Source organism: Lingula anatina, chromosome 5, assembly GCF_051362555.1.
Source record: "Lingula anatina isolate TDL-2025a chromosome 5, LinAna3.0, whole genome shotgun sequence".
Classification (NCBI taxonomy): domain Eukaryota; kingdom Metazoa; phylum Brachiopoda; class Lingulata; order Lingulida; family Lingulidae; genus Lingula; species Lingula anatina.
Genome location: NC_141771.1, coordinates 22,168,543 through 22,184,458, shown reverse-complemented (window position 1 = coordinate 22,184,458; position 15,916 = coordinate 22,168,543). Strand labels below are relative to the sequence as shown.

At 37.0% G+C, this 15,916-nt stretch overlaps 1 protein-coding gene across 9 annotated transcripts; it reads right to left on the bottom strand.

The window, feature by feature from the left end:
• Nucleotides 1–3,875: 3,875 nt before the first annotated feature.
• LOC106157277 (cAMP-responsive element modulator) lies at nucleotides 3,876–13,566 on the bottom strand. Of its 9 annotated transcripts, none has more exons than XM_087013154.1 (7): nucleotides 13,375–13,566; nucleotides 10,863–10,977; nucleotides 9,602–9,750; nucleotides 8,834–9,051; nucleotides 6,900–7,061; nucleotides 6,488–6,626; nucleotides 3,876–5,802 (listed from the first exon to the last, which is right to left on the bottom strand). In XM_087013154.1, the coding sequence occupies exons 2-7, from the start codon at nucleotides 10,971–10,973 to the stop codon at nucleotides 5,658–5,660; spliced, it is 924 nt and encodes a 307-aa protein (XP_086869280.1). In that variant the 5' UTR covers nucleotides 10,974–10,977; nucleotides 13,375–13,566; the 3' UTR covers nucleotides 3,876–5,657. The 9 variants fall into 9 exon arrangements, with proteins under 9 accessions (XP_086869280.1, XP_086869285.1, XP_086869279.1 ...); XM_087013159.1 differs by having other exon boundaries at nucleotides 6,900–7,058; nucleotides 8,930–9,051; XM_087013153.1 differs by having other exon boundaries at nucleotides 5,756–6,012.
• Between the last annotated feature and the right edge of the window lie 2,350 nt (nucleotides 13,567–15,916).

Here is a 15,916-nt window from a genome sequence, read left to right as displayed (position 1 = left end):
AGTAAGATACAGATGGCAATTATGGACGGCCTGCACCCCAATGCCGGAAAAAGCGTTGGTTCTGGGTGAAATAATTTACTGGAACTTAATTATACTGTGGGAATATTTTAAACTTTAAGTAATGATTTTATAAACGGTGAAAACTAAGCTATTATATTTGGCACATATAATTTAAACTGCCCTTCATCTTTTGCGTAAGTCGATCTACATTTAGCTATACCTGGGAATTTTGAAATTCTGTGCGTACAATTTTAAAAGGTCTGGTTACGCCCCTGCTAATTACAAAGTTCCTTATTTCTTTTTCATCATCAGAACTCTCTTTTGTAGCTATTTCCTAAATTACCTGTATATTATGAAATACATTCCGGTTTATGGTTGTTACATGGACCTTATTCTTAGAGCTACCTAAATTATTGATCGACTATACAGAGAACAAGGAAATATTGTCGATAACCAACATAAGTGAAAATACAGAGTTCACCAGAATCAATGGATCAAACTCGATAATTAGACACAAAACAATCACATAAAAGGCGCACATGAAAAATTGACGACTACAGAGAAAAATGTTCCATTTGACAAAGAATGAGTCAATGTTATGAAACACTGCTATGAAAATGGTTTCGATCTGTAGAGAAGCATATCGATATATACACGTCCAATATTTTTGTCACCCAAGCTCATATCCCGTATGAAAAAAATATATTAGTGTGAGGAGACCTATTGCAATGATAACTTTTATACTGCTCAAAACGCAATTCGAAATTCCAAGGTCCGTGTCATATTTACGTAAACTCGCTCAAAGAAAACCCAAGGACACATAATGACCAGTTTAACGGTTTATTTTGTTTACGCTCCCTAACTACATGATCTGCGTGAGGTGTCCAACTTCTCAACCCTCTCCTATAACTGGCGTCCGAGTTGTTAGCTCTCCCAAGTGGTCCCCGTACACAAGTATTTTCACAAGGGATATTAGCTTATGTATTTGTAAAAGTTAAAAGCTTTGAGTCACATATGTTTTTCTACAGATCGAAACACCTTTTTATGCCAGTATTGAAAACCAAAAAAGGGACACCAACAAAAGGGACACTACAAAATGCATTAAACAAAAGTTCTCAGAATATATAAATACGACACAACTTTTGTAAAAACGGTCCGATCAAGCTGATTTTAGAACTCGACCTTTATTCTCGCAACACTGATCACTCCAGTGATCTTCAAAACAATAGGTTGTCCTTGATATGTGTTATCAGTGCTGCATATATATGCTGAAAAAAGAGAGAAAACAGCATCTCTTTTGAAAAAAATGACCCCATCATGCTGATTTGCGAACTCGACCTGTATTTTATGAATAATCATCCGTTTTGTGAGTTAAAAGACAAAGGTTAAATCTGTTTTTCACTTATTGTGTTATCCTGTGTCTGTACATAAAAAACAGTGCCTCCAGAATTGTGCTTTAAAGGCCCTACAAAAAGGAAAAAGCAGAGGTCTCTAGCATTTACGGTTTAAGAATTTGAGTGAGTTTTCAGCTTCGGTGTCTAAAGGATGAACCGACTGACCCCAAACTCCCGAAGATGAAAGAAGTTCCTGATTGTAATCCCTCACTATAATATGAGAGCTTAGGTCTGAAAATTTAGTTTCTGAAAATTGGCACAAACAAATATCTTTCTGCAGAAAATCCCCCCCCCCCCCTCCCCCCCGACACAGAAGCTGTACAGCGGGATTTCATTTACCCTTCGCATATCAAACTGAAATAAGTTTACTTTGCGATTAACAGGGGACGCGAATGAAAACAATCTTTGTATTAAGATCAGTCCCGACATGTATCCATTTAGTTGTTCTTGTGCATAATGCAGTAATGTTTGTTCTGAATTTTTCAGTCACGGGCCTTAAGAAATCAATACAATGACTTCTCAGCAGTGGTAAAACGAGACAAAGAACGGCACCCGCATATTATTTCCAATATACGTTCTTGTGAAAACTGCCACCACATACAGGAAAATGCGTGTGGCTAATACAAAGTTCCTTATTTCTTTTTCATCATCAGAACTCTCTTTTGTAGCTATTTCCTAAATTACCTGTATTTTATAAAATATATTCCGGCTTAATGGTTGTTACATGGACCTTATTCTTGAAGCTATCCAGATTGTTGATCGAATGTACGGCGAACAAGGAAATACTGCCAATAACCAACGTAAGTGAAAATGCAGCGTTTCACCAGAATCAATTGATGAAACTCGATAATTAGACACATAACAATCAAATAAAAGACACACCTGTCAACCTATTGCAATGGTAACTTTTATACTGCGCAAAACGCAATTCGAAATTCCAAGGTCCGTGTCATATTTACGTAAACTCGCTCAAAGAAAACCCAAGGACACATAATGACCAGTTTAACGGTTTATTTTGTTTACGCTCCCTAACTACATGATCTGCGTGAGGTGTCCAACTTCTCAACCCTCTCCTATAACTGGCGTCCGAGTTGTTAGCTCTCCCAAGTGGCCTTTCTAAAGGTTTGCTCTCTAGATTCTTATTCAGAAGACTTAGGCTTCGTTCACATGCAATGTCTATTTTCTAAATTCTATTTTCTATTTGCGGTATGTCTTATGATCACGGTCTGTGGCCTGAATATCCCGCGGCGTAATTACTGGCAGCGCGAGCCAGTTACTATAAGTTACTATATAAGGAACTGGCTAGCGCTGCCAGTAATTACGCGGCGGGATATTCAGTACACAGACCGTGATCATAAGATAGCGCAAATAGAAATTAGAAATTAGAAAATAGACATTGCATGTGAACGAAGCCTTATATCCCAATTTTTAATCTTAGGTGGATCCTGTGTTGCACTATTGCGCAGTGCATACAAATCTCAATTACTCAAATTTCACGGTTCAAGTTGCGATATATAATAACATGTGAGGCCATAAAGTCATAAAACGAGACGAATGCTTAAAACACTCCTTAAAATTAATTTACAAGTTTAGGGATTATATTTGTGATCTGAACTCTTTGGTTCTGTTGTGGTACAAGGAATTTGACAGCAAATTCTAGTAGGATAGCGTTTGACAATGGGTTTGCACATTTCACATTAATAAAACTAGAAATTTGAAAATGGAATTATCTACATTGTCCGTTTTGGACTTGTCATCGTTAATGGTAGACACAATGCATTTCAGCAACGTGCGGATTGCGATAGCGGTGACGAGTACTGCTGATGCAATTGAATTCAGAGAATATGGTTTACTTCACCATCTCAAGCACGTTTTCCATGGCATTTAAGTCGGGGATCTTGGAGTGAAACTCGCTTGAAAGTCAGCTTGGTAAGTGGACCTCTGAAGTGTTTCTAATGTTAATGAAATGTTTGCAAATGTAGTCACCGTTTAAAATATATTTTATTCATATTTGTTAATTTATTTATTTGGCTAATGTTGAAATAAAGGACACCTGCTCATTTTTATGAGTAAGATGAAATCAGTTTCTGAGTTTGGAAAATGTGTACAACTTTATTACATTAAAAAAATATCTGAATGCATTGGATGAACGTCCAAAAAGTATATAAAGTCGACACCCAATGACCTAGCTATACATCCAAATCTAGGACTATGACTGCTCCTGGGTAGAAATGAGTTAAGAGCCTATGTATGGCTTATGCTAATATACATGGACTTATATTAGATTTTTTTAAATCCTTGCAAGGGTGACACATGGCATGGTAGACACATTTCTTATAATTGAAGATTTTGCTTTTCGTTGTATTTATTTTTGGGACACAACGCCTATGGAACTTTGAAAGAAAGTTGGATTTGTTAATGTTTCTTCAAATTTAAAATAAATGTAAAGTTTATCCTTTTCTAAATGACTAACAAAAAACATTACCTTTGTTTATAAAATTTATTCCAAAATAGATCTGCATTTCTACTACACAGAGGGATAGAATAAAGGTTATTAAGATGAACAGGTCAAGTGAAGTTTTTCAAAGAATAAATGGTTTAACATCTTAATCTTACCATATTTGACACAGAATTATACCTTACGTCTTTAAAATGGTTAAAACTCAAATTTTCTGACTGGTTTACTTACAAAGTAATACACTTTTTAATTTTGGTTATTTATCCATAAAATATCCATAACTGTGACGATAAATTTCCACAATCGGATAATAAAACCTTAGTCACTAACTCTGACACCAACTTTAATCATTCTAATCAATTTGTCAACCCCTCTATCAGTAGGGATTTGGGGGGGGAAGGCAAAAATAATGACTTCTACAATGATAGCAGAAAGCTTATGTACATGTCAATATTGTAGACGGCGTTTGGAACACTGCTGGAATTATTAATGCTATTAAATTAACTTACCACCTAAATGTGGTCTCTGAAAAGAACATCTGAGCATCTTATAGATTTAATTTAATAATAATAATAAAAGGTGCAATACAAAGACAGTTTACAACATGGCAACAAAAGCACCATATTTTGGGATTATTTTTGCAGACATATGTTTACAAACAGATTAATATCAACACATTAATTATTGACAGAGACTTATGTAAACCCAGGCTGCTTTTTTGAATTGTCATAAGTTTCAGGGGTTAGCAGCCCATTTCTGGGTGGGTATGCTGGTTTGGGAGGTTAATTTCCAGAAACTCAAAGAGTCTGTCTGCTTTATAAGTCTGATTGAAAACATGTCGTGAATATGTGTCAACGATGGACTGAAGACTTCGTTTATATACATGGAGGACTCCCATATATTTCATCTTAGTTGTTTGGTTCACATTCACTGTGTAAGTCAATAAGTTGTCCAGTACACACTGAGAAAATTGTGGCAAATAGTCTCATATACATTGATCATTCATGTTTTCATATCCTTACATCTTTGCCAGCCACAAGCAATTAAACTGAAATCTAAATTGGCAATACAATAGAGGCAAAAAGTCTGTAAACATCTCAAAGGCTGTACAGTTGTTTTGATGTTATAATATAAATATATGTTTTAATTCACTAGTAAAATCTGGGATGGATGGGTGATATGACTTATCTTATATACACAATATACTGATGATGCAAGATTAATGAATTACTAATATATGAACCAAAAGATGAATATACAATATCAAAACATGTACACTATGTTACAATAGAGGTACTGACAGGCTATACACAAACATAATATAATGATGGGGTAATATACAGAGAAACTGCTCGCCAATGTCACTTCTTCAATCTGTGATCTTGTTGACCAGTCTAAATAAATGAACTTAGCACTCCTGTAAATAAATTTACAAGAGAAAAAAATAAATAAAATAAGGTCAATATTTCCTCAAATGTGACAATACTTTGATAATGTGTTTAATAAAGTGGGTAAACTACCATCCTTTACAATAAAATCAATTTTGGTGGTGTTCAAATGGTAGATCTACAGCAGGAGCAAAAACTGAATTGTCTCTATTGGCTAAAAGACTGCGGGGGCAGAGACTGTCTCTCTCCTTGTATTGCTGTTGTAATACAATACACGTACATCCCAATGTTTACATCTAGGACAGGACATCAGTTCTAGCAGCCGAGTGTCTCTGCCTCCAGAACTGGGAGTTGTCCCCGAGTATGATTTATCTTCTTGCCATTGGAAACTTGCCTTCCAGCACAAACTGAACTGTCTCAAGCATCCTTTTGACAATAGAGTTCTTTTAAAGATTTCAATTCCTCCATGAGAGTCTTATTCTGATTTTCAAGCACCGCAACACGATTTTCTAAACACTTGATGTACTCTTTCTTCTTCCGCCGACACTCACGAGCAGCTTCTCTGAAGAACCAAAATAGATAACAATTAGCATCTATTAGACGATGGTTTGCTGGAATTTCATTCATTCATGCATCTTTCTGGCAGTAGAGTTCTTTCAAAGATTTCAACTCCTCCATAAGCGTTTTATTCTGATTTTCGAGCACTGCCACACGGTTCTCTAAACACTTGATGTATTCTTTCTTCTTCCGACGACATTCAGAGGCTGCCTCTCTGAAGAAATCAAAGTTAAGACGAGATTTATTCATTTTGAATTGACCATGACATCTTTACACAACCATAACTTTCCAAAATCAAATAACTAATCATTTAACAACCTCTGGGTTTCGTCGCAAGAAAAAATACAGGCATATTTCACATCTTTTTTGTGTGATCAAGCTTATCTACAGCACTACTCTAGAAGCAACTAATCAACAACAAGCAGCAAGGCTACAGCTGGTCATGAAGTGCAGACAAATCTAAATCAACATTATCTACATTAAAAGGGTAAGATTTACACCTACACATTTTTTTTTTTTTTTTTGGAAAATCAAAATTAAAAGAATAATTTGAGATTCTTTTTTTTTTTTTTTTTTGCCAAAGGAAATCATTCATGCCTTATGATCAAAAAATTCAATGCGCTATCTTGACCCAAGCCTGCCTTGTCAGACTACAAATATGCACAAGCACACACTAATAAAACACATACCTGTTTTTCAGTAACCTCAGTTCCCTCTTCCTGGAGGCCTCCTCTCCCACCCCCTGGGGACTCCCCATGGCTGTTGTCATGACGACACCCTGGGGGAGCGAGGTGGGCGTGGCTATCTGATAGGCCTGGACATTGGTGGCTGAAATCAAAGCAGTGGGATCAGCATCAGGAGGTTATTGAATGCATGGAGAATATCATATTTACTGGTTTTAGATCTTTGGCCAACAATGTCACTGGCGTTGGAGCATTTTTATCAGTAAATCATGGTGTTATTATTTTTATCAATTTTAAATGAAGTATCAAAACTCTCATCTCTACAAATGACTTTAGTTCTGCTCAGATACAGAAAAAACAAACAAACAATAAAACCTTGGAGAAAACAGTAATAGGAAATTTGGATGACCGTCTTTACCTGGTATAAAAAACTGTCCATCTGGCCCCTGTGCATACTGGACAATAGTGGCTCCCCCTGGTGAGGTGACCAGGCCAGTGTTGGACATGGTCAGTGTCTGGACACCCGTGTGTGGTATCCCGTCACCGTGGGAGGCTATCTGGATAGTATGGGTGGGAACTACTGGAACACAACGGGACAAATACAAGTACTTCACTTCACTCACAGCTAAAACATTAACTAAAATACACACTGTGCTTTGGATGTGCAAAGATGTATTTCACTTTGTTTGTTTTTTTTTTCTTTTTTTCTCTCTTTTTTCTCTCAACTGACCAATTTTGGCAAAAAAATATGGAGTTTTCCATTAATTTGCTTTAAAATGCCTGTTGTTGTTAACCCAGCACTGTTGTCCCTTAAATTTGGTAATTAATCCAATGGATTTCAAAGGTTCTGTACCAACTCAAGAGTTCCTTTTTAACAAACAAAATTGAATACAACTTGCACTGCACTTAGTAACCTACTCATCATAAGTTATTTATCACATAGGTTAAAAGAACTTTTAAAATTTTTGTTAAATACTAGTAATGGACATTAATGTTACTCTGCTTACTCAAGAAAGCTCGTTTTTAACATGTCAAGAGCTTTCATCGTTATTTATCAAGTTTACTTTAAGTGTGGGGACAGCTAAGCATGCAACCTCAGTATTGTACCTTTGTATTTCTACACATATCTACAGGACTGGGGGAGAAATAAATGAGAAAAAAAAAAAAAGCCACTTTTGCTTTGTGACCACACTACACCAGGCAGACATAACATGGCTAGACAACTGCACAAAACTGTGGCTGTGTTACCATGGAGATATAGCAGTTTTTATCCAGCTGAACTAACGCCACAGCAATGAGGAAGCTATATCAACACAGCAGCCAGTCCTCTGTGGCTGTAGCACAAGGTAACAAACAATCCTCTGCCACAGATTATACAGTGTTCTATCAGACAGTACAAAGCTGTGCTAACTTCTTCCTCATTGGCATGACTATAGGACTTGGTGTGAATCGGACTTTCCACTGTTCAGCTACCACAAACAGATGGGCTGATAGTGCTTTCAACAGAGCTAGGTGACTATGTTCATATCAAGCTGAATAAAAACCTTGAGCTTAAAATAAGGCAGTCACCAAACAAAACCATTAACAATTGCTTTCCACTGACTAAGGTGTCCCTCTGAACAGTTTCCAACCCCAAAGAATCATCTTCAATAGTGACTTAATTTTACAACTGATTAAGTGGTTTGTCCATTTCTAAAGCTGAGCTGTTTTCAGTTGAAACTGATGTGAAGTCAGTCTCAGTCAATGTCCCACAATGCCACCAGACAAAAACTGCACACATCAACTTAATTAAAAACAAATAATGGCAAAATAAAAATTTGAATTAAAACAATATACAGAATACAGCAGAACAAAATCTCCCTCCAAAAAAATTGACTGTTTCTACTAAGAAGGCAAATTGTTTGCAATGGGCAGGCACACAGACATGCATACTAAACAGAAGAAATGACTCTGAGAAACAAACATCTTCTACCCTGATGATAATCATTACAGTAACAATGATGACAACATCAACAACAGTCAGTGCTAGACACAGCAGTATCATCAACTATATAAGTGCAGAGCCAGCAAAAACTGAAGACATCTTCTATATATACAGGAAAGCTGGACAGCATTCATAATGACAATATACATAAGAGAAGTCTTGCCTAACATTTCCACTTCTACTAGATAGTAGCTTGTTTAAAAATGTTCATAGTCCCCAAAATAAAGACCTGATCAAACTACCATCTTCATACACAGCTTCCAGACAAGAGCACTATGGAGGACTGACATGATCAAGTCTACGAAATGTGTGGAGCACCTACAGATAAGAGCCCCACCCCCCCTAGGGAGGGACAGACGGGTGACTACCTGTGACAGTGCCGCCTGCCTGCTGGTACTGAACAGTATTACCAGCCGCTGCGACAGACGTCGCCGACACAACCACATTCTGTTGTTGTGACGTACTGAGATTGCTAGCCCCGTCCGCGGCTTCCATACCCTCCTGACTGCTGTTGGAGTCCTCCTCCGTGATCTTCGTCATCCCGCTGATGCCGCCCGTGTCTGATGACAGCTCGTTCAGGATTTTTCTGAATGGAAAAAGGATATCATGTTTAAAAGTCTCTCAACCAAAATAGCCATGATGCAATAAGAAATATCAGTTTTTCAATATTCAAAACTTGGAAAATATTATCAGATTGCTGTAGGGTTAAGACAACTGTTGATGAGATCTGAACACTTTTTTTCTTTTTGTAAACAGCTCAAAAAATCAGAAGCCTACAAAGTTTCCCTCAAAGAAAAATTTTTTTGGGTTGGGCTTGTTTGGTTTGGACTCCCTATAAATACATGAACAAAATTTCAGATTTACACTTTGGACCCCCCACCCCCCATTCCTTGGAAACCCCCTGTCAGCCTATCTAGGTTCAAACTAAAATAGGGACAACTTCTTCCTAACTTAGAACTCCAGCTGAATTAGCTGATATAGGAATTTCTACTATTTTCACTTCAGTTGACAGGTGAAAAATGCAGTTTTTCTCTTTGTTTCTCTGCCCATTATAATATTAATGCCTTTTTAATATAAATGACACTTATTACAACAAAGTTGAACGGCTAATGCATCAACATTTCTGTACACCATACCTGTATGATGGACGCCTGTTTAATATTTCTCTTCTCTTCTTTCCCTCGGCCTCTTCAAACTCGTCTTCCGTGACCACGTGGATTGTGTTGCCTTGATGCGTCGTGTGAATCACAGAAGGTTGACTGGTGGGCTGAATCACTGACTGCACCTAAGACGGAAAATACACTGACAGTTTATATCAGGGGGTGACTATCATATCAGGGCTTGACACTAACTTTTTCCGATAAATATTGCAAGGATGATTTGACACATGCCATTTTTCTTGCTCTTTGGGCCAGCGACCCCAGTGATTCAATGGCCCCAGGTTGGTTTTCAGTGGCCCAGGGCCAGTGGACCACCCTTAATGTCAAGCCCTGCTTATGTCACTTATTTAATTGTCAACACTGTGTTATTATAGCATTAAACAAGGGAACAAATTGCAGGCTTCTCTGACTTTGTAAAGCTTGAATTATGCTTTTAAACATTTTTCTTGGATGACTGTAGTATTACAATTCTGATCTAAGTACATTCAAACATGGTTGGGGATAGCTACGTGAACTACTAAGATATTTTGTCCTGTGTTACCTACCTGTACAGCCTGGTTAGGGATAGCTACATGAACTACTGAGATATTTTGACCTGTGTTACCTACCTGTACAGCCTGGTTAGGGATAGCTACATGAACTACTGAGATATTTTGACCTGTGTTACCTACCTGTACAGCCTGGTTACGGATAGCTACATGAACTACTGAGATATTTTGACCTGTGTTACCTACCTGTACAGCCTGGTTGGGGATAGCTACATGAATTACTGAGATATTTTGTCCTGTGTTACCTACCTGTACAGCCTGGTTAGGGATAGCTACATGAACTACTGAGATATTTGACCTGTGTTACCTACCTGTACAGCCTGGTTAGGGATAGCTACATGAACTACTGAGATATTTTGTCCTGTGTTACCTACCTGTACAGCCTGGTTACGGATAGCTACATGAACTACTAAGATATTTTGTCCTGTGTTACCTACCTGTACAGCCTGGTTAGGGATAGCTACATGAACTACAGAGATATTTTGTCCTGTGTTACCTACCTGTACAGCCTGGTTAGGGATAGCTACATGAACTACAGAGATATTTTGTCCTGTGTTACCTACCTGTACAGCCTGGTTAGGGATAGCTACATGAACTACTGAGATATTTTGTCCTGTGTTACCTACCTGTACAGCCTGGTTAGGGATAGCTTCATGAACTACTGAGATATTTTGTCATGTGTTACCTACCTGTACAGCCTGGTTGGGGATAGCTACGTGAACTACTGAGATATTTTGTCCTGTGTCTCCAAGGTCAGTCTGTTGGCCTGGGGTCACTTCACTGTCGTTGACCATGTCCATAGCTCTGCAACAGAACAGCCACCAGGTAAGACAACATATCTCTAAACTCATATGATATTAATTAAGAAATTTCTCCAAGGGCCCTAAACTCATAAATTTTGAGAAGTTTAAACATCATGTTACTTTCTTCATGCCTGAGAACATTGTGAGCAACTAAAAATGAAAAAAAAAAAAAATTAAACATGATTATTGTATTTAAATTCGAAACAATTGTACAGGTAGTAATGCTTGAAATGGCAGGGCTGAACTTGATCATATGAAGTATTTGTATTTTAGAGAAAGAAGGGGAGATCATTTTATCATCCACAGTGCCAACTTCTGTGGAACCGAAATGTTTTGCCAGTCTTTTTTCAAACACGTTGTTCCCATCTTGAACGCCCTTCCCATTTGCACACGTTCAGGGGTTGGCAGATCAATGTTTAGACGATCTGTCAGAGAGCACTATGGTACTCTTCTGGTAGAGCGCTTTGACCCCGAGAACGTTTGCACTTGGGTGGGTCGTTGCAGATGTACACATTGTCGTTTTTAGATGTACACATTGTCATTTTTAGTACTAAAGTAGAGTTTTTATTTATTTATTTTTTTTTATTATTTGTATATCATTGGGGGGTGTCCATTCATGGGTCATTGACCCTTTAGGCAAACCCTTTGGGTACAATCTTATTTTTGCATTATTTGAAAAATAGCTGTCATATCTGCCCATTAAAATGAACAAGACATGTTTTGTAAAATATATATTGAATTAATAATTTTTAATTATTAATATATTATGGCGTTTTCCTCACAATTAGAGGTACACAAAGGAGGATTTTGGTCCCATTTATATCTAACAAATTATCCTGGGGTAAATGGTATTTAATTTCTCCTGATTTTCAAACCTGTAATCTGCCTTTCCTGACACTTGCCATAACTCTGTAATAATTCTGGAATAAAGCCAAAGATTTAAACTTGCACATTAGAGGTTTTCCAAAAAGCCATTCATTTCCAATGACTCGTCTACAAGGTATTGTGATTATTATTATTATTTGTTTATTTATTTATTTATTTATTTTTTGCAATTATCGGATATCGATTAAGGCCATTTATCTGTCATTTAATGTTTTAAAAGTTATAACTGTCCTGAGATTAGTTCAATAGAAGAGATCCATGCACTTAGAATGGGTTTTAAATACAACTTTATATGGCTTTACTTGCATGGGCATTCTATTAATACTACTTTAATTATGTGTCATAATCAACAGTCAGACATAAGGGTCTTACTGGAATAAACAGAATCAAAACAATACTTACCACTACCTACACAATTACGCAACCTACAGAAATCAATACCTAATTTTAAGCCGATTTCTTTGTTCTCCATTTATTTCCTCTCTAGCTTGTCCTTGTTACTGCTACTTTTGGTTAATAATGCACAAACTATATAATATAAGAGGTTCTGACGTAAATCACATTCAAAGATGTTTTTTGCTCATTCAGCAAAATCTAATTCTATAAAATCAATGTCAAATGATTCATTGCTTTTTTTATAAATCAACAAGAAAATAACAGGGACCACAACATAGGCTTACGTTGTAATTTACTCAAAATGTTTTTGCACACTTCCATCCTACAACTATCAACTTAAATAAGATTTTTTTCAGTGGAATGTAAGTATTTTTTCATATTACAGACAATTTTGGTGAATTTTTTTCTTTTGTCTAAATTTATGTCAACTTCAACCGAAAAAAGGTCATCACCATTACAGATAAAACTGCAGTTTAACACAATGTAAATGATGAAAAAATGGCTACAGAACAAATACATCTGGCTTCCTTTAAGTAATTAATTTTAAAAATCACTTGTGCAAATATCGATGCAGTGAAAAGTGTTTTGTATCACAGACAAATATATCATAAGCTTACTAGTAGTTCAGTGTCAAACATTATACAACAACATTGGTAGTGGGGGAGGGGGTCTGTCCGTTGTTACAGCTGATCAGTTAACATAATAAGTAATGAGGTGACAAATTAATTTTTCTTACTTTAATACGATCCTTTTCTGTTTTATTTTATTTTGTTGTTTTTTTCTTCTCATTCAACAAATAGAAAAAAATCTCTTGATTTAATTTTTTTACGGCAATGTCTCGTTTCTGTCAAGTTTAATCTAATTTAAATTTACCGGGACGCACTGAAGGTACAAACATATACAAAGTTAGCACAATCATGCAGGCAAAGCAGGTTAACACTGAATTTATTTTTCTTAGGAAATGTCCCAAATGCACTCCCTCAAAATGCTCTATTCAGGAGCCATGATAAGATTTTTTCTCATTTCTGTGAACGAAAATCAGCACAAAATACCCGAAAAGTACTCACCGTGCCGAACTTCATGTTGTTCTGTTGATATTACTCAATGGAGTACTTACCAGTTACGCACTTTTCGTCACCAAACTTGCCGCAATCGGACTGGATAATTCTGTGGAATACGTAGTGGCCACGTCAAAGGTACACGAAAAGCGTCACAGCTACAAACAACAGCGGCGCACCACTGATTTCACTCGCAATATCATTGCGTTTTGACCCAGTTTCTTACGCCGTGATTGGTCAGAAATAGCATTGGCGTCATTTGTGTCCCAAATAACTGAACTACTTGATGCCTGGTTTTACAACCTTATCAGAACATATTATATCAGCCATAAGACCACTCAAAATATCGCTCTTTATCCAAAATTAGCAGGCATAAAGTATTATATCAATTTTGATTTATCTAAGTGTGGCAAATGTAATGCGTAGTTCTCGGATTACTTTTTCCTGCGTGCTTACACTACATGAACACAGGATGTTCATTTCTCAAGGGAGTGGGTCGATTAATGAGTCATTGCCTTTGATCGCTCCTGCAGAGATATTCTTGGAACTGAGAAAAAAAAAAGAGAGCGACGGATTGTGCAAAGTTTGATCGAGTATGGTCGTCGCACTGTTTTCCATGGCTTCCAAAAATTTTTTCTCTCTTCATATTATTTAACACGTGAATTTTGACATAAATGAAGGCATCAGAATTAATTAAGTGCCCATGCATGCTGGACCCTGCACCCCCCCCCCCCCCCTCCCCACACACACACAGAAACACTAACTGATAGCAACAGTCCAATCTTGACTGCTAGCTAACTGAGTTCTAGAGACACTACCTCTTTATAATTATTGCTACTGGAAGTCAGATTTGTAGATGTTTAATTGTAAGTGATAGGCCTATAGGGCCTATATGTAGCCTATGTAGGCCTACTGGACATATGCATATCCTCGCTTTGGTCACTTTCACTTTTCAGTCGACTTTCGGGATTTTGAGTATGTGACAGATGTAAACTTAACAATAAGTGTTATTTACGAAAAACCATGAAATTAATTGACAAAATACATGCTAATCCTTGATAATAATAGTAGGCCTATACATTATTCCTCTTTTAAATAATTAAGATTGACATTTTAAATATGAATTAATTAGGCCTATCATTTAGTAGTAGTAGTAGTAGTAGTACAAGCGTTTTTACTCATTTTAAGGAATTAAAAGACGAATGCACAATAGTCAGAATTTTTTACGACCTTCACATGTGTCGCCACCTACTGCCTCAATCGGAAATTGTCAAAGATAAATCACCGATAAATGGGGTTTAAAATTGCGCACGTTGTATTTAGTAACTTTGCTTATATTCATTGAATAATATGCTTTATATACATTACGGAAAATGGGAACACTTTGTAATTATCGGTTTTTAATTAAGGTAAAATGCTAATTCTCTAAGGATCAATTGCATGGAAACGTTTTACTTGGACACAATACATGATGGTTGTATTTTACCATGGCCCATAGCAGCCTACGCGTGCGTCTTTTAGACGCCCCTTTACATGCGAAAACGACAAGGCCTATGCCGAGTTCGTCTTTTACTACAGAGCTTTGAGAGCCGAAAATGACATGGCTGTGTCTCTTTCGCCACTTACTGAACTCCACAGATGCGAGATTAACACGACCCATGTCGCGTTCGTCTCTCAAATGACACTGTTATAAAACATGAAATAGGCATAACGTGTGATTTTCGCAGCTGAATAAGTAGACCCTTATAAACGAAGTTGACGTAACTTGAGAGTCATGTCGCTTTCAACTCTTACAAACCTCCAACAAAATCTATCTCCACACAGACGCGCGCGACATGTACTATTGGACATGGGTCAGTTGAAACCCTATTAACCCAAAGGGCTCATGTTACTTTCAGCCAACTCTTATATGTCAAATCCAATTAATTTGAAACAGTGTTGTGCTGTCCCAAAACATTTTTTTCATTTGAATCCCATCATAATTTAGTGCTATCTAGATAACAGTGAGGCTAATTGCTTGTAATAATTATATGGACTCATATTTTTATTTTCAAGGATTCAAATAAAAAGGGTTTTAAGACGGTCCTTCTGTTTCAAATTAATTGGCTGAAAGTAACATGAGCCATTTAGGTTAATGTCGCTTTCAACTGACCCATGTCCAATAGTACATGTCGCGCGCGTCTGTGTGGAGATAGATTTTGTTTGAGGTTTGTAAAAGTTGAAAGCGACATGACTCTAAGGTCACGTCAACTTCGTTTATAAGGGTCTACTTATTCAGCTGCGAAAATCACACGTAATGCCTATTTCATGTTTTATAACAGTGTCTTTTGAGAGACAAACGCAACATGGGTCGTGTTAATCTCGCATCTGTGGAGTTCAGTAAGTGGCGAAAGAGACACAGCCATGCCATTTTCGGCTCTCAAAGCTCTGTAGTAAAAGACGAACTCGGCATAGGCCTTGTCGTTTTCGCATGTAAAGGGGCGTCTAAAAGACGCACGCGTATAGGCTCCTATGGGCCATGGTAGTATTTAACTTACAAGTGTAGTCATGTTTGAATAATCTGTCGATGATTAATTCAATGAAATGTATTCTTTACATGAT